The following is a 13,506-nucleotide window of genomic DNA, read 5'->3' as shown; positions in this document are numbered from 1 at the left end:
ATCAGTAAAGTTAAGAGTGAAAATCTGGCCAGGCATAAGCCAATATATACTCTAGGAATCTGACCTGTCATTCCACCTCTGCTGAAGTTTTGACACTTTCAGAATAGAACTATTAATTTTATAAAAGGCATTTTTAACGTTAAGCCCACTTCCCCAAATTTTGGGGTTACAACAATTAGGGGTTTTGTCGCTGCTGCATTTAAAGCAAGCCTCCTAAAATCCCTTCCTAAGACACTATATAACACTCCTGTTCTCTTAGCTTGGAAGCAAAGACTGTAGAAGGGTGTCTACATGAGGGTAAGAGAAAAAAAAAACTGGTTTAATGCTGCTCAGAGGAAAGTCAAATAAACACAAAGCAAGGAATATGCATACAGCCTAGGTCACTGTAGGTCAGCAACTCTGACACAATCGTAAGATTAAAGCTCCAGACATTTTTCCACGTATTAAGTAAACAGCAAAATTATTTGCACATTTTCTGGAAATAAACTGTCAGTGGAAAATAATGTAAACTCAACTTTTAGCATGTTGTATATTCCTTCAAAGGATTTAGTGGTCCATGAGAATAAAGACAAGCTTTAAGTTTTCCTACAGCTTCCCGAACTTCTGTGAACAAATGCCATGGCCCATGTGACTGCTACCTCATTTATGAAGTAGCATTATTAAGCAAAATAAGGCTCAGAGTACTTCAGAGGGTGCATGCCTGTGTCCACAGATACCTGCAGACTGCAAGCACTCCACAGAGATAGCTCAGAAAGAGCTGACCAACAGATCAGATTCTCTGATCAGTATTTCAGACAGGTCAGTCAAAAGTACTTAGCGCCTCAGACTGTTAGTTTTAACTTTTGCTCCATTTTTACAGCTTACAGCAGCAATCACTTTCATTTTATGCACTGCAGCATCCTAGAAATTCATGAGTGGATCCTCTTTTTACTATTTAAAGTTAAAAAACGCGTCCAGCCAAGCAGACTCTACACCCTGTATTGGTATATAGAGGCTCAGGATATGATCATCTCAGACACATGTACTGGTAGGCACAATGAGCTACACTAGTTACCCAGGAGAAGTTATTTCCACACCTCATGAAGCTTGGCACAGAGTAACAATTGTATTTACTACAGGAAAAAATACCAGGTACAGCTCTGCAGCTCTAACAAAGTTCTGCCATTTCTGAACCTATACAAGGTACATCAGGTTTATATTAAAATACCATATTTGCCAAACGATGAGGAAAAGGAAAACATTTTACTAATGGTCAGTCCATTTCAGACACGGCCAAGTTTAAATATACCAAGTAATTTGTGTATAAAAGCAATTCAAGAAGGGGCAGGTGGAGTTGAAGGTGAACATCTCGGAATGATGAAATCCTGATGTACATTGAACCAGGGTAAACTGTAACAACCATAATCATTAACCTTGTGGCAGCCATGCTGTCTATCCCACAGGACAGAGGTACTTATGTCTAGAGAAAGCAAACAGAAAGTAAGTTTGTCAGCATGGAACTCATACACAAGATGACATTAAAACCAGTCTCATGATTCCAATTTTAAGAATGTTTATCAATGCAAAATATTTATCTTGAGTATAGAGTGAAGAAAGGTCTGCAAAGGCTTTGATACTGCCTATGCAGGTCAATCACTTATCTGCTTTTAGGGTGTGGATTCCCAAACTGCGGCAGAAGGGCTGGTGCAACCTTTCCTTTGCTCTCAGTCCTGTCTCCCCAACTCTGCATCTTGCCCTCAGACCACCATCCAGTACCTGGATTATCAACTTACCCAGCTGAAGAGTACAGATTTTTGCCTTTCTCCCAACTGCATGGCAACATAAGCATGAGTAGTGACACAAAAAGGCCAGAAGGGGAAAACTTTGAGGAATAGTTAAGTCTTGATTATAAGCTGATCACGAAACCATATCCTTAGTTCATAAATTACTAAAAAATGAAATGCAATAGGAAGTCTATCCTATTCCAGTGTTTCAAATTAAGATGGGATTCTTATCAGGGAATCAACTGAAATGAAAACTGTTACCCAATTTTGTTAAACCACCATTTCAAGTATCCAATTCTTGAACTGAGCAAAATGGCTCTGATTTTAACCTACAGTTAAAATAGTACCAGCTTTGCAATAAACAATTTAATGGACATTAAGTCAGTTTATCATAAGTACACGTTGAAATTATTTTCTTTAGCATCTGCATGAACTATTGAGGTAAGCGCTACCGTTACTCATCTGCTGCTTAATATTCATCAGGCACCTTACTAGTATGACACAACCTAGGGCTACCGTAATTCAGTGTAGTTTAACAACAAGCATATGAAATCCCTTTCTCCAATTTTGACTTCTGCTGGAAGATTAAAACGAGTGATGACCACGCATCAAGGTCTTTGTGGTGCCAGCTGAAAGGCCCTGGCGTCTTAACTTGCACTGGACCTGCACATTTATGCCCAATCACGTGTGAAAGGGACTCTACTGACACAACCAATTTACAAAGCCTTGCAAATCTAGGCCCCTACTTAATGTAATGACATTTAGTTAATCCAACATTGGTTTTAAAACACATTTTAGAAGCTTCTGTCTTGAACATATTTCAATGCTGAATTAGTGAGAATTATTTAAAACAGTTGTCTATAAAGCAGTACAGGTATTCTCCCAGAATGATCAGTGAAACATTTAATCTGACTATAACAAAACACACAGAAACTGAAGCCAGTGAAGCTGTCATATGTAGAAGGAAAACAAAGTTGCATGGCATACGAAGCAGAGTAGCTTTACAAATGTAATTTCCTTTTAAAAACAAGCAAATTGGGACCATCCTATTTGAACATGTATTTAAAAATACATCTTTTAACATCACACAATTTTCATTTTTGTCACACAAGAATCTTTTTCCAAGAGGGAAATAAATAGCACACAATACTTCAAAAAAATTGCTGCCTTGCCCCTGAGGTGCTAATGTTTTTAGCATTTAAAAAAAGTTTCTGGTGCAAGAACGAGATGCACAAAGGTGCAAAAGTGCCTTTTCCTTTTCAGAGCAGTGAAAAGTACAGCTTGCCTCTTTTCTAGGATGCTTTATATACTTAATCCGTACATTTTTAATCAAAATCTGTATCTAAAATGGCAGTGTTTATGCATACATAGTAGATTCAGTGCTCTGACCTCATCAAAATGCTGAGCATACGCGGGAGAGAGAAAGGCCTGAAACGGGCTTTCTTCTGCTACCCTCAAACCTAGTTACCTCGCCTGTAGCAATAGCAGTATTATTTTCTTTCTAGCCTTTAGGAGACCTCCAAGAAGAGGCTTCAAATACATCATTTGTCACTGAGACAGTTTAAGTGATTATTGTTTGAAGTATGGCTTTTCACACCACAGTTTTCCTTCAGATTTTAGTTAAAACTCAAAGGTTCCACAGTCCAGTTCAAAGTTTTGCAGTTTCCAAAACTAAACAAACTTTAATCTCTGCATAAAAAGGACAGAACTTTATCTGCCTAGTCCTAAATTAAGTTTAGCGTTTTGCACTAATACGCCATGTATTATTAAATATGCTTGTCAATTAGGTGCCTGTGAAGCTATAAGTTAACATTATCATAGTTTTGCACTCTACAACAAAATTAGACATTTTAAGCATTTATTCATAGGTAGGTAAGGAACTGGTTCTTTAAGCAAAAATTGCTATAAATTTATAAATACAAATAGTGCTTATGTTTTCTTCATTCATGCTTGAACAGATTACAAACTGAATACAATGAAGTTACGTTTAAGTACCCCACATAGACAAGAGGGATAAAAGAAAAGTTTGCTGGTATATACTATACTTAGTTCCAAGACACTATAAGTTACTTTTTCACTGTTCAGTGTTCCCTAACTCTGCATTAGTTTTAAGGCTATATATACAAATATGTATATTTCAAAGTTAGGGAAAGACAAGTAAAGCAAAATGCATTGTACTACATTTTCCTATCAAAAAGTAATTATACACCAAGTTCTGATTCTGTTTAACTGCAGTAAATGTTACAATCTACTTGTTTTACTGATTTTCCTTTTTGGGAATCTGCCTACTAAATGAGTAAACTACATATTAAATACAATATTCTCAACCAAAAAGACAATACAAGGTGCACAAAACAGCAGTTTTGCAAACACGACTGACTCGAAAACTTAGTTTTTGTATGCTTAATGGGAAAAAGCTAAGCTTAAATCAAATTAGTTTATTATCTCATAAAAATTTAAATTAGAATTTTAAACAACGAACAGTTAAATATTGTCAACATGCTATATCTCAAATCACAAGTACTGTTTAACCACTAGCCTCTCATTCTAAGTGGGTCAATTAAAAACACACACCATAAAATGTTAAAGATTGTCAGGCTTTGACAAATGTATTTTTATCAAACAGTAGGCAAATTCAAACCAATGCACACCTTCAGTGGGGAGAAAAAACCCAAACAAACCACCAAAAAGCCTGAAAACCCCCACACTTTTAAAAAATAGGGTAATGGATTAATCGCACATCATCCTTTAGCATATGGCTATGTATTGGGCAATAATCAAAATCCTTCCCATTTTAAAAATGGGCTACCAATTAATAAAAATATTTCTTCCACAAGTAAAATATCATCTACAATGGCACTGACATTTTAAAGGCAGGAAAAAAGGAATTACACATTTATGGATAAATTTCTTGTTTGTTAAATCAAGCTTTATTGATAAAATGGAATTCAAAGTTATTTTACTTGGAACAGCAGCAGACCCAGCCAATCAGGATTGTAAAAATGCTGCAGACTCCTACTGTGTGTAGAAAGCTGCCTGTTCGTGCTCAGTGATTAGTAGCTTCAGGTAAGGGTTAATGAAAAAAGAGGTGCAAAGAATCAAGGCATTCTAATCCCAAGGTTCGTACATGTATGAACACGATACTATTAATAGGGCATGATTTAACTCCCACTGAAGTCAAAATCAGAACTCCCTTTAACTCAGTGTGAGAGCAGGAGTGCATCCAAGAAACCAATTCACGTTTGCTGAAGAATGTGCACTACTCTTAGTTACGTTTCCATCGCCAAGCAAATTCACACACTGCAGTTTCTCATAAATTGCCCACAAGACAGCTTTCATATACAACAAAAAGTTGTCTTTATAGTTTTGTGCACCTCTTGAACACCTAGCTGGCTGGGCTGCTGCTCCTTGCAATCCAAAACCACAACATGAATTAAAGGGATATATATTGTTGCATCACACAAGCCAAACATTTCTTCTAACCTTTATAGTGATTTAAAGCAGTTCATAATTAAATATGAGCATTTTGTACAAGACAATTGCACTTTACAAAAACAAAATCATACAACATAAATTGCTGGAGTCTGATTTACAACATGAATTACGGTTTGAAGTCACGTTTACAGAAGTCTGTTTTACGAAAAAGATCAGTTCCTGGGCTAGACGTCGCACTGCTGTAGTCACTCTCACCAACACATCATACTCCCTTCTTTAATTAAGGTTGAGGATGGATGTTAAGAAGGGTCACTGAGGTTGGGCTGCACTTTCATTTGAAGGATGAAACATGAACTCCACAGCTAGATGAGCAGTTTTACCACATATCATCAGTTGAGGCAGAATCCTTAAAGAAAAAAGAAGGAACCCTTTAAAGTCTGGAGTGCCAATATTTACAGAAATTTCTGCATAATCCAGACTGAAAAGGGTAAAGACTTAAATCACTTTAGGAGTCTCTTTTCTCCCCCCTTTCAGAAATAGCATGTAAGTATCTAAAGCCCACACATGCTTAATTTATGAAGCATTAGTGCCAACACACTTCAAAATCTTACCAAGTGGTTTAGGCTAGTCTTATTAAGCCTCAAAATAATATCCCAGAACATCATTCAAAAACATTCCCAGAGTATTTAGAAGTCATAAAAAATAGACACCCTAACTACACAGGTGTGTTAAAAGAACACGATGTGCCTCATGCCATTTGTTATTATCAATAACATCTTCTGCGTTTTCAGCCTTCCCTCACTGTACAGGAAGGTAGTCATCAGCTGACACCCTGTTGTAATTCAGATCAATTTTAACACTTATAATTTCAAGTTAGAGAAGTGCACTTAGGGCAACTGCAGGAAACTCTAATTTTGGATGCTAATAAAACTGCAAAGTATATAACATAAGAATATTTGAAGTGAAGACAGGACATGCTCTAAATCATAACTGGATGGTCACACTACATGGCGTAACAACCATGCAACCAATACCCAATTACCTCTAAAATTTGGTCCATTTGAGCTCACTGGGCAATTGTGGATTTTGTGTAACTACCACACCCCTGAAAAACTGTTTAACAGATTCTAGTGCAACTGGAAGCAAAGTGCTTCTGTACAGCAATCCTGGTTGTTTCAGCATTAACTGCTACTTCCCCTAAGTATTTAAGGGCCAAAATGGGCTTTAACAACAGCATATGCTGGTGCTTCCACAGTTACACTTCCCTATCATTAGTAAGATCGAAGGTGGTAGAAATACTACTCTTCTTTAAAAGCACTGCCTTACTCCTTTGAGAGAAAAAAGGCTAATTAAGTCTCTAGCAATGCCAGATACAACAATTTCTTAGCACTAAAGTTATGCACCCTTCATTCAAACTTGCACACAGAATTCATCACAAATCATAAAGAACAGCTGGCACAGAAGTACAGTAAAAAACCCCAAATCACTGAAATTACCCTTTGCAAAAATACGACCTCCAGCTCTTTCTTCTGGACCAGAATTAGCAAAGGAGAGCAATTATATGAAAGACCAAAATGGTAAAGTTAGTTTCAAGTGCAAGATGAAGAATAAAAGCAGTAGCAGGAGCTGCATGCCAATTATTCAGTATGCAAATTTCTGTATCCAGTTGCCAATATCATCACAAAACTAGTAGTTTGTGTACTGTACATTTACAGAACAGTAATATACCACAGAATGTATTTTGAAGGTAAAAGCATCTTTCAGCCACTATTTAGGATTATTTATGCTAAAGGGATAACAAGAACTGCCAAATAAACTAGCACCCTGTTGTAAAGCCAACACACAATTCTTTGTCTGGATGCATTTCACTTCACATCTAAGCATGTAATAATTTTTGCTTGTAGGTAAGAGCTATTTAATTGTTTTATGAAAAACAGCACTTTTGGTGACACAACATTGTTTCCAGTGATCTGACTGCAACTGGGATCACTGTTCATATTTTAGTTTGTCGATATTTGTCACTTTGGCCACTGACAGGAAAGAACCTAAACTGTATGCTTGTTGCAAGTTCCATGCTTATGCAGTCCATTTGGAAAATTAGTATATCCTTAAAGCTGATAAGTTATAAATCCGCTTAACCTAAAAGTACAGCCATTTTATTACTGGTATTTGGGGAAAAATGTCTCCCTTAAGAAGGAATAAAACCCCATACATGACATGCACCATTTGGCAGGAAAGCATTTGGAAACCCAGACAGAAGACAAATAATGAAATTCCAGAGGACAAATGAATCAATCATATTGGGGGTTTGAGACTATGATCAGCAGAAAGCAGCGGAAAACAACTAAAAAAATATAGTCCAAAGAGTACAACACTGCTACTGCTTCTTTGGGGAAAAGAGGCTTTTAACAATAACTAGCAATATGTTTCTTTACAAAACAGCTAAAAGAATTGTGTGTGTGTGGTGAAAATAATGTAAGAGAAAGGATACTTACAGTATCATCATTCCTGTAGGGGTTCAGTCTATTATAAACGGCTTCAATCACACTCCGTCTAGAGCAAAAAACAAACCCACAAGATTTTAAGGTGGTGCCATTTTTTTAAGTCAAATTCCCTAACTACAATTTTTGCTTAAAATATAAACTTTAGAATGTTTTAAATTCACAGAACCAAGTTCACTGCAAGTTAGCACTTAGTGTCATTAAACACTGGAGGCAGTTATGGCATCCTTTAAAAGCTTTAGGTTCAAGAAAAAAAAAAGGCTGAATACCACTCAAAGTTCAGCAGGAGAAGAGCACAATCTGACATCCAGGTGAGGCTGCAGCGCTGCCTGGTGCTACACTTCCTGACTTTTGAGAAAGGGTATCAGAAAACTCGATGGATATTGAATGCCCTCGTCAATTGTGTGTATGATGAATGCTGCAGTAGTACTTATTATGGCACTTTAATAAATAGTACGGTTTTTTATTTTCTGGACGCACAAAAATTGCATTCTGAAATATGTTTTGTTCATATTACATTCCAAAATGTATTTTCCATGAAGCAGTATGTCCAATACTCTCCTGCCACATTTCTCAAAAAATGTAAAACGCAAATAGCAGTTCTGTGTATCATATCTTCAGACTGAGCAGAATTCTGTCTGGTAAAAAACATTCTTAAAAAATTAAGGAATTTTGTCAGCTTCATCCTTTAAAAAAAATTCGCTTAGCGTATTTAAGGTAGCCTGGAATTAACTTTTATCTCTGGGATTCTTGACTTTTCTAATATTGATAGATATATTGACAGGAAAAAGACTGATAAAATATTCATAGAAAAACTGCACTTAACTTGTAAACAAGAAACACTTTGCTCGTTTTTGTTTTGTTTGTTTGCAACACATGGTGCGAAGGTTTTCTTTAAAACTGACACTCAAAACCAAAACCCCAACAATGTGAGGCTGAAGGAAGAGGGAGCCTTTGCCTTACCCAGATAATAAGGAAACAACCTTGGAGAGGGAGCAGTAAGAAAAAAGGGGAGTAGGAAGAAAAGAGGAGACTAAAACACAGGAATTACAGATTGGACTTTAAAAGCAACTTTCTTCCAAATCCCCTTCTGCAGAACCAAGTATGAGGCAGTACCAGGCTACAACTGCGATACAAAGCCAACTTCAAAGAACAACCTTTTAACCGCTCATGAATGCATGCAGTGCAATCACAAAGGAGTGCAGAAGAAAAAAAGCAGATGATAGGCTTTCTAATAATCTCATAACACTAAAATGTCAGGAACTACCATGCAGCAGAAGAAACATCACAGTGATCTAGCGAATGATTATATGGCATGGAAAAGAGACTGAATTTAAAGCAATAAAACCAAGCAATTACACACAAAGTACATTGCACACAAAACTCGAAAGTTTCCCTTATTTTTCAAGCAATATGTATCTTTGATTACAAATAAAAGGTTTCTTGAAAAGCATTATTTTTCCTCCAAATTGACAGTAGCGCTTTGAGCTACACTAACATCTAATTAAATCTATACTTCTATCAATCCCTATTCAAACCAGCAGCACTAAGACACAAAATCCAATGGAAGTCAGTGACTTCAGCACCACCTCACAACCATGATACTACTGCTAGCCAGAGGAGACTGAGAAAAATCAATTTGTATGCCAGACTTCATGAGTAAATGACTCATCAATAGTTCAAGACTATAGCAACACATTCTAAATAGATGCTATTATACACAAAATTGACATCTCTTCTTGGTCAGTCAATTCATACAAGAACAATTTTATTTTGTAGAAGTCATTTTACAGTTATTTATTCAATTACATACCTAGAGTCTTCATGGTTTTTGTGTAACAATACAAAAATCATATTCTGAAGGATGAAAAATAGTCTGTAACATATGTGCCCAATCCATTTTAACACAGCACAGGTTCACAAAAAATCTTTTGAATCAAAAAGCACTTGGCCTGGGTGTGCAAATGAGCTAAGTGCTTTGTTTCCTTAAAGACTGAACATCTATTTGAGAAGCCACAAAACATCAATGTTGAACTCCTTGAGGACAAAGCCAGACCATATAAGGGTGTAAATTTAACTTCCAACTTTTTTCATAGACTTCTATCTAGTTTTCAGATTTGTCACAGCAAAGAGATACAAAAGCAAACTTTAAGCAATTACAACACTGCTTTAGCTACAGACAAGAAAAGAAAGCTGCCAAGCAAAACATTATAAGCATGTCACTTCTTGTCAAAGTGTGGAACTACATACCCAAGGAGCTATTGTATGTCAGTGCCTTATATCTGCACCTTCAAATGTAACCTCCCACCCAGAAAAGCCAGATAATTACAGAAAACACACACTCAGGCCACCCTTAAAAAAACCCCTCGGTCCTTCCCAAAGTGACAGTTTGACATTTAATTTTAGTAGTGATTCAGTTAACTCTGTTCTTATGCTTGTCCTGTCCATTCAGAAAAACTGAGTAACACAAATTGAAGAACAGATCATCGCCTTTTGTCTTCTACCCTTTTTCCCTCCCCCCACTTTTAAGAGTGGCCTTACAGTTCAGTTTTGATTTAAATGAAAAACCACATTTACACCGATGTGAACTCACTTGCTCGCCAATTCACCCCCTGGCGGGAGGTTTGGGATGCTCTCAGTTGCTAACGTACGCATCACGTGGACTAAGTCTGGGACTCCTTCACCCTGCTTCTTTATGATCTCTGGGAATCAGAAGTACTTTTTTTGTAAGTGCAGTCCAAATTTAACTTAAAAAGATTGAAACACTCAGTTTTATAAAAAGGCAGCTTAATGTCAGTAAATATATATATTAAAAAAATATGTCAGACTATATTCAACATGGTAATTGTTAACTTTGGTTTGGTAAGAAAAAGAACCTGTAACAGATTTGACATACATTCCTAACTGTTAACATGCACACTGGTTTTAGAAATACATAACAGCAGGGAAAAAAAATCTTTAATGGCTTTTCTGCTATACATTAGGTATAACAGAAGATGCAGTATCTTCCCAGCAGAATGCCCTGTGCTTTATTGCTGCAACAGAAGGTAAAAGATTATCGTCGCAACAGAAGGTAAGACTATTGCCATCTTACAAAGCATAGCATTTTCAAAAACCAAAAAGACATATTAAAAATAACTCCCATGGCCGTATCTGTGTTAGCCAACACTCATACCTCACTGCATTACAGCAACAAGCTAATTTAAGAACTATTACATACAAATTAAAAGCCAGGACATCACATCTAACAGACAATTCTGTCCTCAGCTCACTTCAGGGATATGTGAACACTGGGCAGTTATTAAAACCTGATCCACTCCAACTTCTGAGTGAAGAGAATCTGTACTGTACCCACAGTAACATTTGCTAAGAAATTCAGTCTTTATTTTTAGGCTTTTTTTTTTTTTGGTAAGCACACAATTTTATTTCAACTCAAGTGACCATACCACCCCTGAGGACTCACTCTTTAAATAGGGATTTTATGAAATTTAAAGAACATTGGTTTCTCTATAAACATGAGCTCTTAGAAACTGCAAGACAGATGATTTTTAAGATTTTACGCTGTTGATCTTCAAGGGAATACTGCAGCACACACCATAATGTGCACATACATGCACACATACATACACATATGTAGATGCATACTATTCTTCACGTAATAAAGTATTTATGCAGCTTGAAGAGTAGCTGGAATTCATCAGCATCACTTCTGAAGAACACTCTAGCATTCAGGATTTTTCCCTAAATAGTAATTCCAGAAAAGCATATGGAGTTTCTATTTTAATAATTTAATTTGTGAGATAAGGCACATTAAAAGCTTTAAAAACCAACATGTACCCAGTCCTTTTATGTTAAAAATAATAAAAAATAAAAATAAAAATAAAAAAAAAACCCCACAAAAAAAAACCTCCACAACAATTGTGACTTACTTTCTGTGCATGTGGGCTTTGTGTGTTTATAAAAAGCATCAGCTCTATTTTGCAGTAATATTTTGCAGGCTGTGTAAATTATTTGCCAGGTACAGTGGAAGCACTGTCTAGGCCTCAGCCAGGGTCAAACTCTGCAAACAAAAAGCTTTAAGCCATTTACTTCCAAACCTACTTTTTAGATAAATGACACCACACACGACACCTCAAAAATTTGCCATTTCCTCAACATCTACAGCCAAAATTTGTTTTACCATCTAGTATGCAGTAAACAATCTAACACTCTTAAATCTCAATAAAAAGCAAAGATCTCGGATTCGGTTTGCCAAGTTCCTTTATTGTGCAATTTTGAACATCTAATATAATCTACATTGTACTAGTGCTAAAGTTCTGCTGTACAAAAATAAGGAATTTATAGTTTACCTATACTACACAGTTTCACAACCTGTAACTGCAGTACATTTAACATACAGTCTCCACTAAATGAATACATTTATATTTTGATAAAACTACAGGTACAGACTGAATGAACACTGAAGACACAACAAATGGAGTCGGTCTGCTAGCTGTGTTGAATTTATTGGAATTATCTTCTTTCAATACATCTTGTAACTCTCCCCCAGCCTTTAATTTACTTTTAAATCTTCTACACATTTTCATGGCATCAAGTACTGGAAAAATGTACTTACAACCCTAACATAAAAGATTCAAAACATATCTGCTTTTTGATACTCTGAATGGGAATCCTACACAAAGTTTAAGGAAAAGCCAGAGCTTTGATCTTGTGAAATATATGAGAAGGAACATATAATGGCTTACCTAAAATTATTTCTCTCTCTCTAGGTATAAATATTGCAAGGATTATCTATTATGGAATGTTTTTATGTAAAAAAAAAAAAAAAAAAATGAGAATAGAAAAAAAAGCTTAGACAACTTTCTTTTTAGAGTCAACATATCAATAACACATATTAGTGCAAATAATAGCAACACATTTTGGAATGACTGATTACTTCTACCATTAAATTCACATGATACTTTAGGAGTAACACTGATTTATTGCAAGTAATGGTACAAAGATGCTTCTCCACACTTGCTGCTTCTTCCACTATTATTTATTGCAGCTATGAATCTGGACCACAAACACATCAGAATTAGTAAAAGGAGAGTCCTAGGTCTGATGGTAAGTAGAAAACTTTCTACATTTCTAAGTCTGAATCACCTCTCCTTATTCAAGATGACCACCAGTCCTAAACCCCATTCAGTCTTAAAAGTTGCACTGCTTCTTAAAAGTATCAAGTTATATTCTAGGTTGAGGGAATAAAAGTACAGCCGGAAAAAAAAAAAAAAAAGCAGATTAGTAAGCATCAAATCTCATCACTTGTTGGACTACACTGCGTAGTGAAATGCATAAAAATATGTGATATGCATTTTCACCAAGTTTCTGTTAACTTTAAACTGAAGTTACAGATTACCGAGATCTTTTTAAAAGTACTCTTTATGTTTTCTAGTTCCTCCAGCTGTAGATTACATTTTTAAAGTTAAGCACTGCCATTCTTAAAGTATCCTAGGATAACAGCAAGATTATTCACTGTAGTGTTGAAAGCTTCAGATACTGCAGCAGCCCTACCTCACTAGCCATACTGCACTATCCACTTACACCAGGAAACAATTAACTACAAAGAATTACTAAGTTCAATGTAACAAGGTTAATCAGTCCCTGGTCTTGAAGTTCTGCCTTAGTTCAGCCTCTCAACTTCCCTCATGAATAAGACCTAAAAGGCCAAATCCTCCACTTAGCTGATATAAATCACTGATGGACTGAACAGTGTTTAATACATATTCATTAATTTAAATAATATCTTTGTGCAAGAATAGACAAGA

General features: G+C 36.0%; 1 protein-coding gene across 4 annotated transcripts in view; it reads right to left on the bottom strand.

Moving 5' to 3' along the window:
• Positions 1-3,604: 3,604 nt before the first annotated feature.
• The window catches only part of PPM1A (protein phosphatase, Mg2+/Mn2+ dependent 1A), a 29,948-nt gene continuing 20,046 nt past the window's right edge, over positions 3,605-13,506 (bottom strand). For all 4 annotated transcript variants that reach the window (XM_065682820.1, XM_065682819.1, XM_065682818.1 and 1 more), the window contains 3 exons: positions 10,293-10,401; positions 7,694-7,751; positions 3,605-5,604 (listed from right to left, as the gene is read on the bottom strand). In XM_065682820.1, the coding sequence (XP_065538892.1) occupies positions 5,575-5,604; positions 7,694-7,751; positions 10,293-10,401 (197 nt within the window). In that variant the 3' untranslated portion in view covers positions 3,605-5,574. The remainder of the gene's footprint in view (positions 5,605-7,693; positions 7,752-10,292; positions 10,402-13,506) is intronic.

This window comes from Lathamus discolor, chromosome 6 (genome assembly GCF_037157495.1).
Source record: "Lathamus discolor isolate bLatDis1 chromosome 6, bLatDis1.hap1, whole genome shotgun sequence".
Classification (NCBI taxonomy): domain Eukaryota; kingdom Metazoa; phylum Chordata; class Aves; order Psittaciformes; family Psittacidae; genus Lathamus; species Lathamus discolor.
This window is presented reverse-complemented; position numbering and strand designations above follow the sequence as displayed.